This window comes from Oncorhynchus kisutch, linkage group LG9 (genome assembly GCF_002021735.2).
Source record: "Oncorhynchus kisutch isolate 150728-3 linkage group LG9, Okis_V2, whole genome shotgun sequence".
NCBI lineage: Eukaryota > Metazoa > Chordata > Actinopteri > Salmoniformes > Salmonidae > Oncorhynchus > Oncorhynchus kisutch.
The window spans coordinates 19,685,177-19,704,284 of record NC_034182.2 but is presented as its reverse complement, the minus strand read 5'-3'; the positions used below and the strand labels follow the sequence as shown (position 1 = coordinate 19,704,284).

The 19,108-nt window shown below is 41.2% G+C and overlaps 1 protein-coding gene across 1 annotated transcript in view; it reads right to left on the bottom strand.

Moving 5' to 3' along the window:
• Window positions 1-17,046, bottom strand: part of LOC109875893 (diacylglycerol kinase delta) — a 112,664-nt gene extending 95,618 nt beyond the window's left edge. The window contains 2 exon segments of the mRNA XM_074933826.1: window positions 14,894-15,204; window positions 16,797-17,046. Coding sequence (XP_074789927.1) covers window positions 14,894-15,082 — 189 coding nt within the window. The 5' untranslated portion in view covers window positions 15,083-15,204; window positions 16,797-17,046.
• Between the last annotated feature and the right edge of the window lie 2,062 nt (window positions 17,047-19,108).

The window sequence follows — 19,108 nt, the reverse complement described above, 5'->3', positions numbered from 1 at the left end:
TTCAATACTGAATTAATCTGTAGACCTACATGTATATCTAAATCTTTGGCTGTGGTATAATGCGAAGTCATTGTTTACAAGACTTCTAATTCTTTCAATCTAAATGTATTTGTCTACAAATATTATACATTCTCTGTAGACCTCTCCTCATGAAATACTGCTGTCTGTTTCTGTTTTCTCTCTCTCTCTCTCTCTCTCTCTCTCTCTCTCTCTCTCTCTCTCTCTCTCTCTCTCTCTCTCTCTCTCTCTCTCTCTCTCTCTCTCTCTCTCTCTCTCTCTCTCTCTCTCTCTCTCTCTCTCTCTCTCTCTCTCTCTCTCTCTCTCTCTCTCTCTCTCTCTCTCTCTCTCTCTCTCTCTCTCTCTCTCTCTCTCTCTCTCTCTCTCTCTCTCTCTCTCTCTCTCTCTCTCTCTCTCTCTCTCTCTCAGCAGCCAGGTCCTCATGGTACAATGGCGTCTGATTGCACTTGACCTATTTCCGTCTTTTCTTTCTTTCTTTCTTTAGTTCTCTCTATTTTTCTCTCTCTTCTTACTTTCCATTGTCCAAGGGCCAACATCTCACAAACACAAGTATGTGGGTGCACACATATACACGCATACACACACACGCACATATACACATGGTCTACGCTTAAAATTTAATTGGCAGATGTGTCTTTTCAGCGGTGACTCTCTCCTTCTAATCCTTCCTTCCAGATACACCAACGCTGCGTTCCAAATGGCTCCCCATTATTATATAGCGCCCTTTTTCTGAGCAGTGCTCTATATAGGGGATAGGGTGCCATTTAACACACAAGTGGATCTTTAATTCAGGAGAGAAAGGACTGTTGATGTTTATACAACAGAGAGTGAACACACAAGCAAGCACACACTCACACATGCAAGCACACACACACACGCACACCTGACAAAGATCTGGTTTTGGATCGAGACAGTCAATAAAACAGTGAAATGGGAGCTTTAACAGTGTGCGGGACTTCCTGTTCGTCACAAGTATGCTTCATTAGCCCAGCACCTACGTTTTAAAGGATGTGCGTATGACCACAAACTTTTCCTGAGTTTCGAAATTACCATGATTGCCTTAGATGACTCAGAAAGTGTCTCAAGAGAGAGTGTGTGTGTGTGTGTGTGTGTGTGTGTGTGTGTGTGTGTGTGTGTGTGTGTGTGTGTGTACAGCTTCCTCTTTCAAGAGGTTTCTGAGCAGCAGACAAAAAGTCAGAGAGACTATTTTTAGAGTGAGCTAGAAAGAGACAGAAAGAAAAGAGAAAGGAAGAGAAGAGAGAGAATGAAAATAAAGAGAGAGAGAGAGGCAACAAAAGAAATAGAGATGGACAGAGAAAGTACAAGAGAAATTACAGAAAGCGAGACAAATTGACAGTGTGAGAAAATAGAGCAGTAAAGGAAGTGTATGACACCAGTCCCTTCTTGTTTTCCTTCTGTTCTTCTTGTAAATGGACGATGCTCGCAAAGGAGAACATACTCGCTACAAACTACCTCACAACTCAAATGGAAGCAGCTTGTGTGCCTCCTTACAAAAGATGATTATGAACGTTAAAATAGGTGCACAAGGTTGATGTGCTGCTATCAATCAGTCAACCGCTGTCTGTATGTCAGTCAGTCTTGTCAGTCTATCCATCCATTGGTCCGTCACTCCCTCGCTCCCACCACCCCCTTCCTCTATCCATCCCATCCCTGCCTCATCCCTCCATCCATTTGTTGCTCTCTAAGACGGTGGCATTCTTAATGCTAAACCCTTCATGGACGAGGTATTCCCACTGCTCCCATCCATCACCATTAGCAACCAGACGGAAATGACCGGGAATGATGCTGACCCACATGATGCACACTCATCCATCTACAACACAAACACGTGCCTATGTGTTTGTGTGTGTGTGTGTGTGTATCATCCATCTCTAACATATGCCTAGATGGCCATGGTAGAAAAGACATCCATCTACAACAAATGCCTTTAGGGGATTGGTAGTGAATAGACACTAGACAGCCATGGCAGAAAGGACAGAATTAGGATTTCAAACCAAGAAATTGCCTATAAGAAAAAATCAGGAGCTTTCAGCTCTTTTACAACATTTGTCATTTTTGCTTTTTAAGATTTTTATTTTATATTATTTAACCTTTATTTAACTAGGCATGTCAGTTAAGAACAAATTCTTATTTTACAATGACGAGGGCTGGGATTTAAAAAAATTCTATGTAAAAAAGAAACCCATATAAATATAGGAACAACACAACACTACATAAGCGAGACCTAAGACAACAACAGAGCAAGGCAGCAACACATGCCAACGCAGCATGGTAGCAACACAACATGACAACAACAAGGTAGTAACACTACACTGGAGTGGCACAAAACACGGCTCAAACATTATTGGGCACAGACAACAGCACAAAGGGCAAGAAGGTAGAGACAAGATTAAAGTTGGGGGTTGTCACTAGACGCTAGAAAAGCATGTAGCGTTTCCTTCTTTTCGGGATGGCATCTTTTCCTCCCCCTCAGGAAAGCTTCCTAACACACTCAGAACCTGTGCTCTAAAGAGAAAAGGAACACGTTATAACACTTTAATGTTTCTACTAAGGAAGAGGTACTAAAGTCTAATGCACAACGCATATAGTCCCTAAAGGCTACATATTCATTTATCATGCAATTCTATGTCTAAGAGAGAGAGAGAGAGAGAGAGAGAGAGAGAGAGAGAACACCTGCTCTAAGGAAGATACGTTAAAGTGTAATGCACAATGCATTTAGAGGCTAAAGGTTACAGTATATACAGAGCTGGGACGATAAACGGAAAATGATCAACACCGACCATACCGCTTACTTATCGCAAGCATTCTGCTGATATCGCTCCCTACGATAAGTAGCCCATGTTAGAGAAATGTGAAGTTTGAAATGAAATACCTTTGCTAATATGGGTGATTGTTAATGGAATAACTGATGGCTACAACCATCAATGGGAAAATCAAAAGAAATCAGCCAAGACCTCAGAAAAACAATTGTAGACCCCAAGGATGAACCTCCACAAGTCTGGTTCATCCTTGGGGGCAATTTCCAAATGCCTGAAGGTACCACGTTCATCTGTACAAACAACAGTACGCAGGTATAAACACCACAGGTCCACGCGGCCTTCATACCGTTCAGGAAGGAGACGCGTTCTGTCTTCTAGAGATGAACGTACTTTGGTGTGAAAAGTGCAAATCAATCATAGAACAACAGCAAATGACCTTGTGACCTTATGAAGATGCTGGAGGAAACAGGTACAAAAGTATCTATATCCACAATAAAACGAGTCCTATATTGACATAACCTGAAAGGCCGCTCAGTGAGGAAGAAGCCACTGCTCCAAAACCGCCATAAAAAAGCCAGACTACGGTTTGCAACTGCACATGGGGACAAAGATCGTACTTTTTGGAGAAATGTTCTCTGGTCTGATGAAACAAAAAATAGAACTGTTTGGCCATAATGACCATCGTTATGTTTGGAGGAAAAAGGGGGAGACTTGCAAGCCGAAGAACACCACCCAAACCGTGAAGCACGGGGGTGGCAGCATCATGTTGTGGGGGTGCTTAGCTGCAGGAGGGACTGGTGCACTTCACAAAATAGAATGGCATCATGAGGCAGGAAAATGATGTGGATATATTGAAGCAACATCTCAAGACAACATTCAGGAAGTTAAAGCTTGGTCGCAAATGGGTCTTCCAAATGGACAATGACCCCAAGCATACTTCCAAAGTTGTGGCAAAATGGCTTAAGGACAACAAAGTCAAGGTATTGGAGTGGCCATCACAAAGCCCTGATCTCAATCCCATAGAACATTTGTGGGCAGAACTGAAAAAGCGTGTGCGAGCAACGAGGCCTACAAACCTGACTCAGTTACACCAGCTCTGTCATGAGGAAGGGGCCAAAATTCACCCAACTTATTGTGGGAAGCTTGTGGAAGGCTACCCAAAACGTTTGACCCAAGTTAAACAATTTAAAGGCAATGCTACCAAATACTAATTGAGTGTATGTAAACTTCTGACCCACTGGGAATGTGATGAAAGAAATAAAAGCTGAAATAAATCATTCTCTCAATTATTATTCTGCCATTTCACATTCTTAAAGTAATGTGGTGATCCTAACTAACCTAAGACAGGGAATTTTCTACTTGGATTAAATGTCAGGAATTGTGAAAAACTGAGTTGAAATGTTTTTGGCTGAGGTGTATGTAAACTTCCGACTTCAACTGTATATGTTTCTTATGAATTTCCTTGTCTGAATCTACTCTGACTCTAATGACCGGAAATCTCTCTGATGACAAAATAGAGGGAAAGAGCCCAGTATGCCTCTAACAGAGAGAGACAGAGAGAAAGAGATAAATACTCAAGTCTAATGCACAATGCATACAGTATAGGGCCTAAAGGCTATATATAGTATCTATTTCTTATGCACTTCCCTCTCTGAATTTCTCTCTCTCTCTCTGAATCTCTCTCTCTCTCTGAATCTCTCTCTCTGAATCTCTCGCTCTCTCTCATCCATTTCCCTGCGTGAATCTAATGTATTCTCTGATATTACATATTTTTCTTATATAGTCGAGTGAGAGACAGAGAGAGAGAGAGAGAGAGAGAGAGAGAGAGAGAGAGAGAGTGTGTCTATAAAGAATAGCACAGATCCATGTCCCCAGGCTTGTCTTTTCTGACTCAGTGCACACACACACACACACGCACACACACACAGCAGATTTGCCAGTTACACTGAGTGTACAAAACATTAGGAACACCTGCTCTTTCTATGACATAGACTGACCAGGTGAATCCAGGTGAAAGCTATGATCCCTTACAAATGTCACCTGTTAAATCCACTTCAATCAGCATAGATGAAGGAGAGGATACAGATTAAAGAAGGATTTTTAACCCTTGAGACAATTGAGACATGGATTGTGCATGTGTGCCGTTCAGAGGCTGAATGGGCAAGACAAAATATTTAAGTGCCTTTGAAAGAGGTATGGTAGTAGGTGCCAGGCACACTGGTTTGAGTGTGTCAAGAACTGCAACCCTGCCAGATTTTTCCACACTCAACAGTTTCCCGTGTGTAATCAAGAATGGTCCGCCACCCAAAGTACATCCAGCCAACTTGACACAACTGTGGGAAGCATACTGTGGCCAGCATCCCTGTAGAACGTTCTCAACACCGTGTAGAGTCCATGCCCTGACGAACTGAGGCTGTTCTGAGGGCAAAAGTGGCAGCAACTCAATATTAGGAAAGTGTTCCTCACGTTTTGTACACTAATTATGCACAATAATATATAATAACGTAATAAGGTATCCCCTATGGGCCCTGTTAAAAAGTAGTGCACAATGTAGGGAACAGGGTGACAGTTGAGACGCAGACAGTCTATGAATTACTCATCAGGTTGGTATAGTATCACACAGAGGGAGGGAGTGTTTCTGTCTTTCTGTCTGTCTTTATCGCTTCTCATTCTCCTGTCATTATCCACACACACATCTTCTCTTTGTCTCCCTTTGTTCTCTCCGTCCTTATCTCTCTCCTCCTTCTCTCCCCTGTTCTGTCCCACTGCGTGTCATCTCTGTTCGCCTTCTCGTAAACCCCCTCCCTGGCTCTCTTCTCCTTCTCTCTTTCTGTCTCTCTAGCTTCTCTCTCTCTCTCTCTCTATCTCCCTGGTCCAGTGGCTGTACTTTCTCTAATGGTCTGTCAGTCTAATGATGGATGATGCTACCCTAATGTTGTTTTAAAATGACACAGAGGAGGAGAGGAAGAGAGAGAGGAGAGAAGAGGAAGAGAGAGAGGAGATGAGAGGGTGGAGATGAAAGGTGAGGAAGAGAGGAGAAACGAGAAGATGATAGGATAGGGAGATGAGGAGAGATAAAAAGCCAATACAGCACATTGAATTAAAAGAGAGAGAGAGAGAGAGAGAACTATTGATACTTTGATACAAGGCTTGTTATTTCCCAACATTCCATAATGTCCAGTGTTCTCATTGGACAGATGATGACTCCAGATAGACCTGACAGCCAATCAATAGAAACGAGGTTGGGAGGCTCCAGTTAAAAAAGAACAGACAGGGATGGAGACGTGTGTGTCTCCTCTGATGACTGGCCCAACCCTGTCTATCAATGATAATCAATCATTCACAGTTTATAAGATAGTCTATATTAGTTTAACATATTAAACATCAGAACATGTTATAGATTATCAATATGTTGTCTATCTAACGGGGACAGTTAATGGAAACTGAATTTACGTTTGATATCTGGATAGATTTGGTCCCTCCCTCTCTCTCTCCCTGTTTTCTCAGTCACTGCTCCTCTCTGCTCTTTCTCTCGACATCTCTCTTTCATCTCTCCAGGTATTGACCCACAAAGCTGAATCAGGCCAGAGCTATAAATCACACACACACTCACCACACGCCTACACACGCGTACATGCACCACACACAGACACACACAAATCCCCATCTTCCTACATGCAGTATCATCCCACACACTCATGTCACACTATAGCTATAATTCAGCCCTCAGAGAGAGAGAGAGAGAGAGGAAGACAGTAAGAGAGAGAGAGAGAGAGCGAGAGAGAGAGAGGAAGACAGTGAGAGAGAGAGAGAGAGAGAGAGAGAGAGAGAGAGAGAGAGAGAGAGAGAGAGAGAGAGGGAGAGAGAGAGAGAGGAAGTCAATAAGATAGATAGAGAGAAAAGGAGAGAAAGGAAAGGCAAGAGAGACAGAGAGAGAGAGAAAGAGGGATGTGTGCATCCCTTCTTTCACCTCTTCTTCTAGAGGTCTTTCTTGTGTACCTTGTGAAAATCCTAATTAGGGAACTGCCCTTTTCTCTGCCTGCCTGTGTGTGTGTGTGTGTGTGTGTGTGTGTGTGTGTGTGTGTGTGTGTGTGTGTGTGTGTGTGTGTGTGTGTGTGTGTGTGTGTGTGTGTGTGTGTGTGTGTGTGTGTGTGTGTGTGTGTGTGTTGTCTTCTTTATTTGTCAGACCAAATGGGGGCAAGGTAAACAAAAGCCAAAACAGCAGTAAATAAAAAGTCTTAAGGCTTTATATGCCTGGAGGAAGAGAGAGAGAAAAAGATAGAGAAAGAGAGCGAGAGAGAAGAAGAGAGTGATAAAGAGGTAGAGAGTAATAAAGAGCGTTGACTAGGAACTAGTGCTGGCACAATTACTGTATAACTTTTATACCATGACATCATTGAAAGTCAATATATATTCAAAAATATATATTTAAAAAAATAAAAAGAGTTCTCAGGGCGTGTTTTTTTTTTACCCTCGCAGGTGTCGTCTCCTTCAGACATGAGCTCCTTTCTGATTGGCTTGAAGGGCATTCTAGAGCGTGCATTATTTCCCTATAACGCACGGTATATTTGAACGTAGAATTCGATGTCTATGGTTCCTTCTTACATGTTCTATGTTTGAGCTGTTTTTGAAAGCAAAAGTCGAATTTAAAACATTATTGGCATGGTTGAATTCGAAGCTGGGAATGATGGTTAAGTTAGCTAAACTAGTAGGACTGTTTGCTTGGTTACCAAGGCAACTGCTGTCGCTCTCTAGTAAACTTGCTAGCTACTTCAATGGATGTTGAACACATTGAAAATTACAGCTATGGTATAAAAGGGATAATCAACTTGTGGCTCTATGCGTTCCCTGGAAAATAATTCAACTCCATGGAAGGTGAGTTCCACTCAGCTATTGCGTGTCGTTGAACACACCTTCCACGTCGTTCATTATTTTCTATAGGATGCATAACCTCTTGTTGATTATCACTTACGTAACCTATGGTGATGGATGAAGACCGTCATGAAAATAAAATAACCGTCATAGCCGTTTAAAATTTAACAGCTTACTGAAGACGGAACTGCTGGGCATTCGTGCAGTTGAGTCCGTTTCTGCTGTACCATGGACTCTTAATTACAGCGTGATGAAACTTTGTTGCTCCTTGCTGAAACAAGCAAGGTGTTGTGGCAAAGATTCTACATTCCATGTTGATGTATAATGTTAATTCAAACTATGTTAAGGGTAGACTCAACGAAATGACGTTGCACGAGCAGCACCACAGATATGGAGATGAGCAAGACGCAAGACTTGGCTCTCGCACAGTATCTGCACATGTGTATGGGTTCGCTTCATGCTGTTTACAGCGTGGTAGCCAGGGCACAAAAACAGCTGAGAAGTTGAGCCTCGCACTTTAACACTCTTAGTTGTTGTGGAAATTGACACACTATAATGTTTACTTTCTGCAACTACATCATATTGCTGAGTCTAGGTTTAACTGATGTGGCTCTGTAATGTCAGTTTGGTTAAATAAAAACAATCACAGCACATTGATGGCCACTCTTCCTGCTTTACGTTGTTATTTTATTCCCAGCTTTGCTCATATGGGTAAACTCGCAATGGTCGCCAGTCCAACCATTATGCCATCATTGGCTTGAATGCTGACGCCCGTACTATTCATTCCATTTCTATGGCAGCACATGCAGTCAGGAGCTGAGGAGAAGAGAAAATGTGCATCTGTATAATATACAGTACCAGTCAAAAGTTTGGACACACCTACTCATTCAAGGGTTTTCCTTTATTTTTACAATTTTCTACATTCTAGAATAGTAGTGAAGATAACCATCCTATGAAATAACGCATATGGAATCATGTAGTAACCAAAAAAAGTGTTAAACAAAAATATATTTTATATTTGAGATTCTTCAAAGTAGCCGCCCTTTGTCTTGATGACAGCTTTGCATACTTTGAGCCAATCAGTTGTGTTGTGACAAGATAAGGATTCTATACAGAAGATAGCCCTACCTGGTATAAGACCAAGTCCAAATTATGACAAGAGCAGCTCAAATAATCAAAGAGAAAAGGCAGTCCATCATTACTAAAAGACATGAAGGTCAGTCAATCTGGAACATTTCAAGTGCAGTCGCAAGTACCATCAAGCGCTATGATGAAATTGGCTCTCATGAGGACCGCCACAGGAAAGGAATACCCAAAGTTTCCTCTGCTGCAGAGGATAAGTTACCAACCTCAGAAATTGCAGTCCAAATAAATTCTTCACAGAGTTCAAGTAACAGACACATCTCAACATCAACTGTTCAGAGGAGATTGCGTGAATCAGGCCTTCATGGTCGAATTGCTGCAAAGAAACCACTACTAAAGGACACCAATAATAAGAAGAGACTTGCTTGGGCCAAGAAATATGAGCAATGGACATTAGAACAGTGGAAATCTGTCCTTTGGTCTGATGAGTCAAAATTTGCGATTTTTGGTTCCAACTGCTGTGTCTTTGTGAGACGCAGAGTAAGTAAACGAATGTACTCTGCATGTGTGGTTCCCACCGTGAAGCATGGAGGAGGAGGTGTGATGGTGCTTTTCTGGAGACATGTCAGTGATTTATTTCGAATTCAAGGCACACTTAACCAGCATGGCTACCACAGCATTCTGCAGCGATAGACCATCCCCTCTGGTTTGCGCTTAGTGGGACTATGCATTTTCTTTCAACAGGACAATGACCTAATACACCTCCAGGCTGTGTAAGGGCTATTTGACCTTGATGGTGATGGCCTCCAAAATCACCTGACCTCAAACCAATTGAGATGGATTGGAATGAGTTGTACCACAGAGTGAAGGAAAAGCAACCAACAAGTGCTCAGTATATGTGGGAACTCCTTCAAGACTGTTGGAAAAGCATTCCAGGTGAAGCTGGTTGAGAGAATGCCAAGAGTGTGTAAAGCTGTCATCAAGGCAAAGGGTGGCTACTTTGAAGAATCTCAAATATAAAATATATTTTGATTTGGTTAACACTTTTTTGGTTACTACATAAATTCATATGTTATTTCATAGTTTTGATGTCTTCACTATTATTCTACAATGTAGAAAATAGTTTAATAAAGAAAAACACTTGAATGAGTAGGTGTGTCCAAACTTTTGACGTTATATTTTTTGGTATCTATTTTTTGGGGCTATTCGAATGGTTATTACAGTGACTGCTGTCATTTGGCTGGCCAAAAACCATCATCCAAAATTCCATGACCATCACAGCCCTACTCGGAACAGATGACAACAGGACCCCATGGAAGACAGGACACCTGTTAGTGTACATACACACACACACCTGTTACCTATTGGCAACTCTGTAGCTGTAGGCACTCTGCTTCCATCCTCCCTCCCCCCTCACTATCATAGGTTTACTGAACACACACCCCTCACCCTATTGTTTCCCCTCCCCTCTGGTGTTTTCCCTATTCCACAGCTCACATTCAAGTTCCCCAATACATTCGACCTAGAGTATTCTATTTTCTCCAGTACTAGCACACTAAGCTTGGAAGCCAATAAGATAATGTGAATTATTGACGATGCACTTAGGCTGATGTTATAATTTCACTTTTTTGTAATATATATATTATATGACATCACATTTTATGTATGTTTCTGCATATGTACTATGATATTCTAATAAACCTAAACATAAGCTATGGGTAAAAATGGGTTCCTACTGGTTCCTACTGTTTCCCCTACCTACTTACACACTCTTCTGGTAACCCTGGAAACCAACAATCCCTTGAGGCCTAAGCACCGGTTCGACCTAGGGGAAACCCTAACCACTAACCATTTTGGGGCTGACTGTCGTAGTTGTAGTGTTAATGGTGAGTTTGTGTGTTTGTTAATGGTTTAATTTAATCATGTATGGGTGACATGTCAAGGCTAATAACACTTAGCTCTGAGCTAATGAGCCTGATGCAAATACACTGGGGACTACCGAGGGGGTAGAGGAAAGAGACAGAGAGAAAGAGAGAGAGAAAGAAAGAGAGAGAGGGGGAGAAAGATGGAAAAGAGAGGGAGAGCGGGAGAAAGGGGAGAGAGAGAGAGAGAGAGAGAGAGAGAGAGAGAAGGGGGGATAAATCCAGGAGGGAGGGAGAAGGAGTTGGGAGAGAGAGACAAAAAGAGAGTAGCGAGAGAGAGGGAGATTGTTTGTGTTTGCTATTAATTAGCATACTGTATCTGTTTTGTTGAAACAAATCAGTGCTCATTTTCACAGACAAACACACATGCACGCACATACACACAAACACACAGTTCTAATCCAATCAGCCTATAGTTATAAGGGGCCAAATTCTCAGGTCTATGACTAGGTTAATCTGAGCCATGTGACTTCAGGAAACACAATCTAATAATCTCTCTCTCAAACACACACACACACACACACAAACTATTTTAGGCATGGTTCTGCATTGCATGCCTATTTGATTGACAACTTGCAATCCAATCTAGGATTTGATATTAGCTACTGTAGCTCCTGTACTATTATCGTACAACCTAACGATTATCTAACCAATCATCAATACAACCTAGTATTGTCACGATACCAGAATTTTGACTTCAATATCAATACCAGAGCTATGTTCAAATACCCATACTAACATACTGTATACTACATACTAAATGACTATATACTGCCTACTATATACTATTAGTTCATTTTAGTATACCGTAAACGAACGGTATCCTTTCAGTTAAGCGTACTAGCGCTTCACCCATCTTCAGGGAGTTGATGCTGTTGCTATGCAACCTCTTGCTAGTTTGTTAGCATAACAAATGACTAGCTAGACATCTTACGACTTCGGGTGAGTTCGTAAATTCAATCTGGAGTGCCAGAGTGTGCTCGGAGTGCGCTCTGGGCATTCGTAAATTCATAGCATTGTCATATTGTCCATATTGTCCATGGCCGAGGAGTAGGGTTGATCCGAGCATTCTGATCTCACAACGGCAGTCAAATACCTAAACTAACTGGGAAACGTTGGCTAGCTTGCTAGCAACTTCCAGACACAAATGAGAGAACACCTCACTCTGACCATTTTACTAGCCCTAGCAGAGCTAGTTAAGCTGTTTTCTTGTTATCTAGAGCGTTGGTGAGTGTAACTGTGCTGCTGGCAACAATTTAATTACGATTTTTTTGCAAATGTTTACTGACACTGGCCATATTCAACGGTTGTAAATTCATCAGTTATTCGATGCTCTGGCACACTCAGAAGAGAATGCTCTGAAATCGGAGTAGATAGCCAGAGCGAATTAACAATGCCCATTAAGAAAGCACAACGATTTTACCACGTAGCTAAGCTAAGAATGATGTGAATAATCAAGTCAATAAATGTTGGGTCGTTAGTTAGATAGCATATAGTTAATATACTGGTGTATTAGTAGCCAACTAACATTAGGTAGCTAGCTAACACTGCTAATACTGCTGTAATGATATGCTATGCGGTTCGTAAGGATAGCGTAGCTAACAAACTGTCAGCCAACATAACGTGTAACGTAACTTTATTACGTAACGTTATTTTATTACATTGCTCAACATTTTCTTAACATTTGTCATAATTAGTTAAAGCAATGAATTTGTATCTGCTCTAGTCGCACTTCAGCTGCATATTTTCCTCCATTTTCTTAAAATCTGAAAACGTTGTGAAGCCATGCCCACTTTCTGAAGAATTGCATTATGGGCCCTAAAAACACAGAAATAGTGTCCACTGCTTGTATACTTCGTATTTTGGTGAATTTAGTATGACATCTGGGAACATTTGGCATACTATCTGTATCCATACTATGACCAATAAGCATACTACATACTCAATTTACTTCACAAATAGTATAGTTAGTGCAGTTAGTATGAGTATTCGAATACAGCTCAGGTTTAGTATCACAATACTCGATCACGATACTCAATACCAAAACAATAACAAAACGATACCACAACAAACAAAAAAGAAGGCATATTAGCCAAAGTCACACAATGGCACATCATCCAGACAGATAAACTCAGCTACTGCATTGTTCAATATCATTACGTTTGAAAATGTTTATGCACATTTTTCAGAGACAGCCATGTATGCATTAATTAATCAATCATACAATCAATCTGACTTTGTTTTTACCAACCTAACTACAAAACAACGTAATGATACAAATGTATTTGAATGGTACATCTCTTGATAAACTGGGTAAATCAATACGTATTTTAGGTCAATTCACAATACAGGTGAATGCATATTATTCAATAGGAGTGTGTGCTTGCATTGAGATATTGAGCTTGTTTTAGCTGATTTCATGGGGCTACAAATGACAAAACAATCTCTTCCATTTAAGACTTATTTTAATTGAGACTGCTAGGAGAACATGTTATTTTATTGTACTGGTCAACAACATTTGCATAGAAGACGCAATAATATTTTTTTAAACTGTGCGGTGTCTCTTTAAAAAAGTAATGACGTAATTCGCCAGGCAGAACGTGGCTGTGGAATATGACTTGGTGGCTATGGAACCTAGTGGAAATCAGATGCGAGGTGAGGAAGACGAAGAAGTGAATTCGTTTTTGGCGGCGAGGGAAACGAAGTGAATTAATAACGTTTTTGGTGATAATCAACTTTGAAATCAGCATATATTGCATTATGTTTTGCAACCAAACATAGTACTAGGGTTGTGAATTCAGTTGTAAGCTAGCAAGGAAAGTTAGCCGACAAATTAAAGATAGAAGCTACCAGTATCGTCTTGCATTGTGTAAAGGTGTTCTAGTTCTAGCCTGTATGGACATTGTTTTGCGAAAAGTAATAAACAAAATGTCTACATGCCGCGTTGCATTATTCAAGTGTGATAACTTCTGTGCAGCATGAGTGGGGAAGTAACAATGCAGCCAGATAGCTCAAGCAATGAATGAGTAAGTGGAGCAGGCACTTTGGTCTTCGCTCAATAAATGGGCTGCGCTTATACAGGCTTGATCCTCTCAATCACGTGAGTCATATTTGACAGAAGTACTGAACATTGAAAAAATGATGGTACCGAACCTTTTTAGTTTTCGATGCCAGCTGCCCAAACAAAAGGCTACCTTTCATCAGCTACCTGTCATCAGTATTCCTCAGAGATGGGGCCATACCCCAAACAATTTAATACAATTCCATATTGCATTCTGTCTCTGTTGTTCATTCAGTTAATCATTCAGTCTGTACTAGAATAAAATATAAATGTATATACATGTCATTCAGCAGATGCTTTTATCCAATGCGACTTACAGTCATGCGTGTGTAAAGTTATCACATATTGGTGGTCTCAGGCATCGACCCCACTATCCTGGCATTTGCAAGCACTATACTCTACCAACTACCACCTGAGCTATTTGCATATCTATGGTCAAAGGTAGTGCAATATATGGGGGAAAGTGCACTCTATGGGAAAGTGCATAGGCCAATAGGGTATCATTTGATTGAACCAGATGTCTCAGGAACAAACACAGCCATGAGATCACTATAGAAACAACACCATAAAGGTGACAGCTATGGCTTCATATTGATCCACAATGACCTATGACTTTCGATCAATAACTGTAACGATTCAACCTGGCAATCACTATAAATATATTGACCAAATTCAAACAAACTTTATGTCTTACTCAATAAAACACTGTTATTAATCAGTTACTAATCAGTTGCCAATTATGTGTGTGGGTGTGAGTGTGTTTTCAGAACATTAAGCCTATGCCCACTATCCTAACCAGGATCAATTCCACAGTTCATCTCTCATGATGACAAGAAAAATTGTGTGCTATGAAGAAAAACACAAAACATCTCACCACTGTGTGTGTGTGTGTGTGTGTGAGTGAGCATGCATGCTTGCTCCTGAGTGGTGCAGCAGTCAGTGCAAGAGGCATCACTACAGTCTCTGGTTCGAATCCAGGCTGTATCACATCCGGTGATGATTGGGAGCCCCATAGGGCGGCGTAAAATTGGCCCAGCTTCGTCCGGGTTTGGCTGGGGTAGGCCTTCATTGTAAATAAGAATTTGTTCTTAAATGACTTGCCTAGTTAAATAAAGGTTCAGTAAAAAAAATCAAGTGTGTGTGTGTGTCTCTCCTACCTTGGCACGTAACTGTCCTGACGTGGACACTTTCCGGATCAGCTTCTGCTCCGTCTCGTCCGTCTCTCCGTCGCTATCCGAGCTCTCTTCCCCGGGTTCGGGCGGTGCTAGGCGGTCAGATTCCTGTGAAGACGTCGACTCCCGCAGTTCTTGGACGTACAAGACATTCGGGTTTAGTTTGGAAGCCATGATGGTGATTGTTTGAAGGAACGGACTTGGGAAAAGGAGGAGAGGAGAAGATGGGACGTGATGTGCGTGACCAGACTTCAATCTTTACACTTCGTCCGTTGATCTAACGTAGCCTCGATCCTCTGAAAAGATGAATGATTCATATTTTATTATTTTTTTTAAAGTGCCAGTTGACAGTTAGTTAGGCAGGTGTTTGAAATATCCTCGTATGTCAGAGCAAGACCGTTTGAAATGTCCCCGTATGTCAGCTAGAGCAAATCAGTTTGCCACTCTCACTCTTTGGGTTTGCGTTTTGATGGTGTAAGTCATATGGCCTGTACCATTGTGTGAAATCATTATTTTAATTCATGCATACTTAAAATGGCTTAACTTGGGTGGTGTTACTGTTAACACAGTTTGAAAATAAAAGAGAGCCGCACACTGTTAACACAGTTCAGAAAATGGAGTGTTGCTAGGGTGGGAGTGACCGAGTTCATTTGTTTTTCTCTTTACTGGTTCCTCTGCTTAACTGTCTTGGTCACTGCATGATGTGGTGAAGCCTATAGCACTTGTGTGAATACCAACACAATCATTTTGACTTTATGCAAACTGTTAGAATGGTTAACCTGGGTACTGTTAAACTGTTTAGCCGGTTGTTGAGTTAAAACAAACATCGAGCTACATTTGGCTGCCCACAACATGAAATGTAGGCCTATTTCTCTACATAGGGCAATAAAAAGACATATGCCTTACTCATTGAATAACAGCTTTTTCTGAACATCTGCCATTGATGATAATGAAGATGATGATGATGGTTATTACAAAGGATAGGCCTAATATAGCATTAACTAAATGATGACATGCCAATAAGCCTTCGTGCTTCAACGCTGATGAAAAGACAGTCATCAAATATAACATGATTACAAAAAAAACTGTAACTGTAATCCGTTACATTAAGCCTTTAGAAAATGCAGGATATGGCATTAATTTTTCACATGCAAATTGCAGTTTTCGGTAGTGCTCAAACAATGCCATTCCACGAGAGCAGTCCTCCATGACGATAAACAACAGAGTAGGCTAAAAAGTCCTTCATTTTGGGGTTATGCTCAGGCAAAACAATTTGCCTAAGCTATATTTCCATATTTACAAGTCCTACTCTTGAAGATCAAGGGGTATTCAATTAGGCTAATTGGAATGACTGGAAATCTGACAGACATTGGTTATTAATGTAAAGATAGGCTATAGCCTAATCGTATTATTATCTACATCAGAAAGCAAAGGGTTAGAAGAAGCCTACCTACACAACCAACCGATAAAGGAAATTCCAACATCCATTTATGGCCACCAGCTATGTAAACGCTAACATCGATTTATCCTGCAACAGATATCGTTCAATTGGTAATATTAATTTGTGTCTTCATCTAATGCCTCTTAAAGGGAAATGAATCTAAAAAATAACTGAAAGTAATCAGATTATGTTACTGAGTTTGTGTAATCCAAAAGTTACGTTACTGATTACAATTTTGGACAGGTAACTAGAAACTGTGAAGAATTAGGCTACATTTATAAAGTAACACACACACAGGATTGTCATAAGAATCATGCACACACATTCCAGTAGGCTATTACAACACACGGTGTGTGCATGAACATTTCAATTTGTCACTTTCAAGACATTTTGCCATATAATGTGTATCGCAATTACAAACATCATGTTATATTTCTCAGTGGTCACCTGCAGGTCGAGTGGTTGCTAACAGAACACCTGACTGTCATCATGTGTCTCAAGTGTGTGTCCTGTTTCCTTGGTTTCAGCTCTCTGAATTTAACCGACGTGTTGCTACTACACAACGACCGACCTCCCCATCTAGTCTACAGTTGTCAAAGGGCAGTATGATTTCAAATCATATGACGATACAGTAAGCGCTATGCGTTTATAAGGCTATTTCTTTTGAGACGAAAACGTTAAAAATAAACCGATTGTTCTGTAACCTTCAGTTATTTTGTCTTTGGAACAACAGGCAGTAAGTAGCGCGTAGCCAGGGCTTCTTTCTACCTTTTAGAGCTGGCGGCTCACGAGCGACAACGTTTGATCATTAATTCCATTGCAAATGGGATCGTTAATAACGACGGAGACTGGCACAAAACACGGATTTCAATAATATTAATTTATCCGTTCATCTATCAACGTATTCATTAATTTATTCCGTTCACCGGCGAAGCTCAGTAAAAACCGTTTAAATTCTAAAATCCTCATCGTCAAAACCCGGTAGCCTAAGCCAGCCTCTTTCAAGCATCTAGGTCACGTTTAGAGACGAACACCGTAGCAAGCTGTGGTGCCATGCATCTGTATTCTACCGGGTGCGATTAAATAAGTATCTCTGTTACCGTGGCGTCCCCCGCTGCTTTTGCCCGACCTGGGTACCTGTCTCTCGGCTTGAATCCTCCCACACGACTGGGCACTATCAAATCTCTGGTTCTCTCGCTCCGCTCTCACACCGACACACACTATACGCATAGCATCGGGGGCGATTTGAATCAGTTGGTTGGGAGGGGAGGAGGAGATGGGGAGAGACAGAAGAGCTTAGAGGAAGGAGGGTGATTTGAAGGCTACTTAAACTAGCCTTCACGAGAATGCAGAGAAACAGAGAGAGAGATTACATCAAAACTGCAAGCTATTTCTTCCCAGGTTAAACGGGGGAGTGAAACATTTACAATGAAAACACTCACAGCACCGGATAATTGTAATCAGTTTACGCATGGGAGATGGGAGATAGTTAGCCATGGTTCGGGCAGTGGTTGTTGTCTCTCAATTAAATTCAATTCAATGGGCTTTATTGGCATGGGGCAACATATGATAATATTGCCAAAGCAAGTGAAATAAACAATACAAAGTAAATATTACAATGACACAAGTTTCAAAAGAATAAAGACATTTCATGTTTTGCAAATGGTTAAAGTACAAAAGGGAAAATACATGTATATGGGTTGTATTTACAATGGTGTTTGTTCTTCACTGGTTTCTATTTTCTTGTTGCAGCAAGTCACGCATCTTGCTGCTGTGATTGCCCACTGTATCTCACCCAATAGATATGACTTTATCAAAATGGATTTGTTTTTGAATTCTTTGTAGGTCTGTGTAGTCTGAGGGAAATATATGTCTCTAATATGGTCATACATTTGGCAGGAGGTTAGAAAGTGCAGATCAGTTTCCACATTTTGTGGGCAGTGTGTACACAGCCTGTCTTCTCTTGAGAGCCAGGTCTCTCTACGGCAACCTTTCTCAATAGCAAGGCTATGCTCACTGAGTCTATACATAGTCAAAGCTTTCCCTAATTTTGAGTCAGTCATAATGGTCAGGGATTCTACCACGGTGTACTCTCTGTTTAGGGCCAAATAGCATTGTAGTTTGCTACAACAGTTTGTTTGTTAATTAATTCCAATGTGTGAAGTAATTTTTTACTTTTTGTTTTCTAATGATTTGGTTGGGTCTAATTGTGTTGCTGTCCTGGGGCTCTGTGGGATCTGTTTGGGTTTGTGAACAGAGCCCTTGGACCAGCTTGCTTAGGGGTGTCACGTTCTTTCAAAATCGAACCCAGAAGCAGACCAGGACAAGGAGAGTAGGAAGAAGGTGAGTATTTATTTACAAGTGAATGAGAATGGGTAGATATATCCAGGTGGCGTAGCGGGCAGCGGTGGTGAGTTGATGGGAGTAAATAGGTGGATCCAATGGGGAAGCGGAATCCTCCGACGACCAGGCGGGAATGGGGTAAATGATCCGGGTGAGTAACTGAAGACAGAACAAACGGAGGTAAGTTTAAGGCAAGCAATACGTAAAAAACAACAAAACAAATTCTATCCAACTTGAGGCTGATACTATGGCACAACATACTGTTCATGGCTAACGATCCAGCAGGGAATGGATGTCAGGTCCGGGCTTATGAAGAGAAGAGATGATGATCAGGACCAGGTGTGCAGATAGCTGATGGGATACAGGTGCGGGTAATCAGAACTCCCAACTGGCTACATTGTCCGGCAACCAGACAG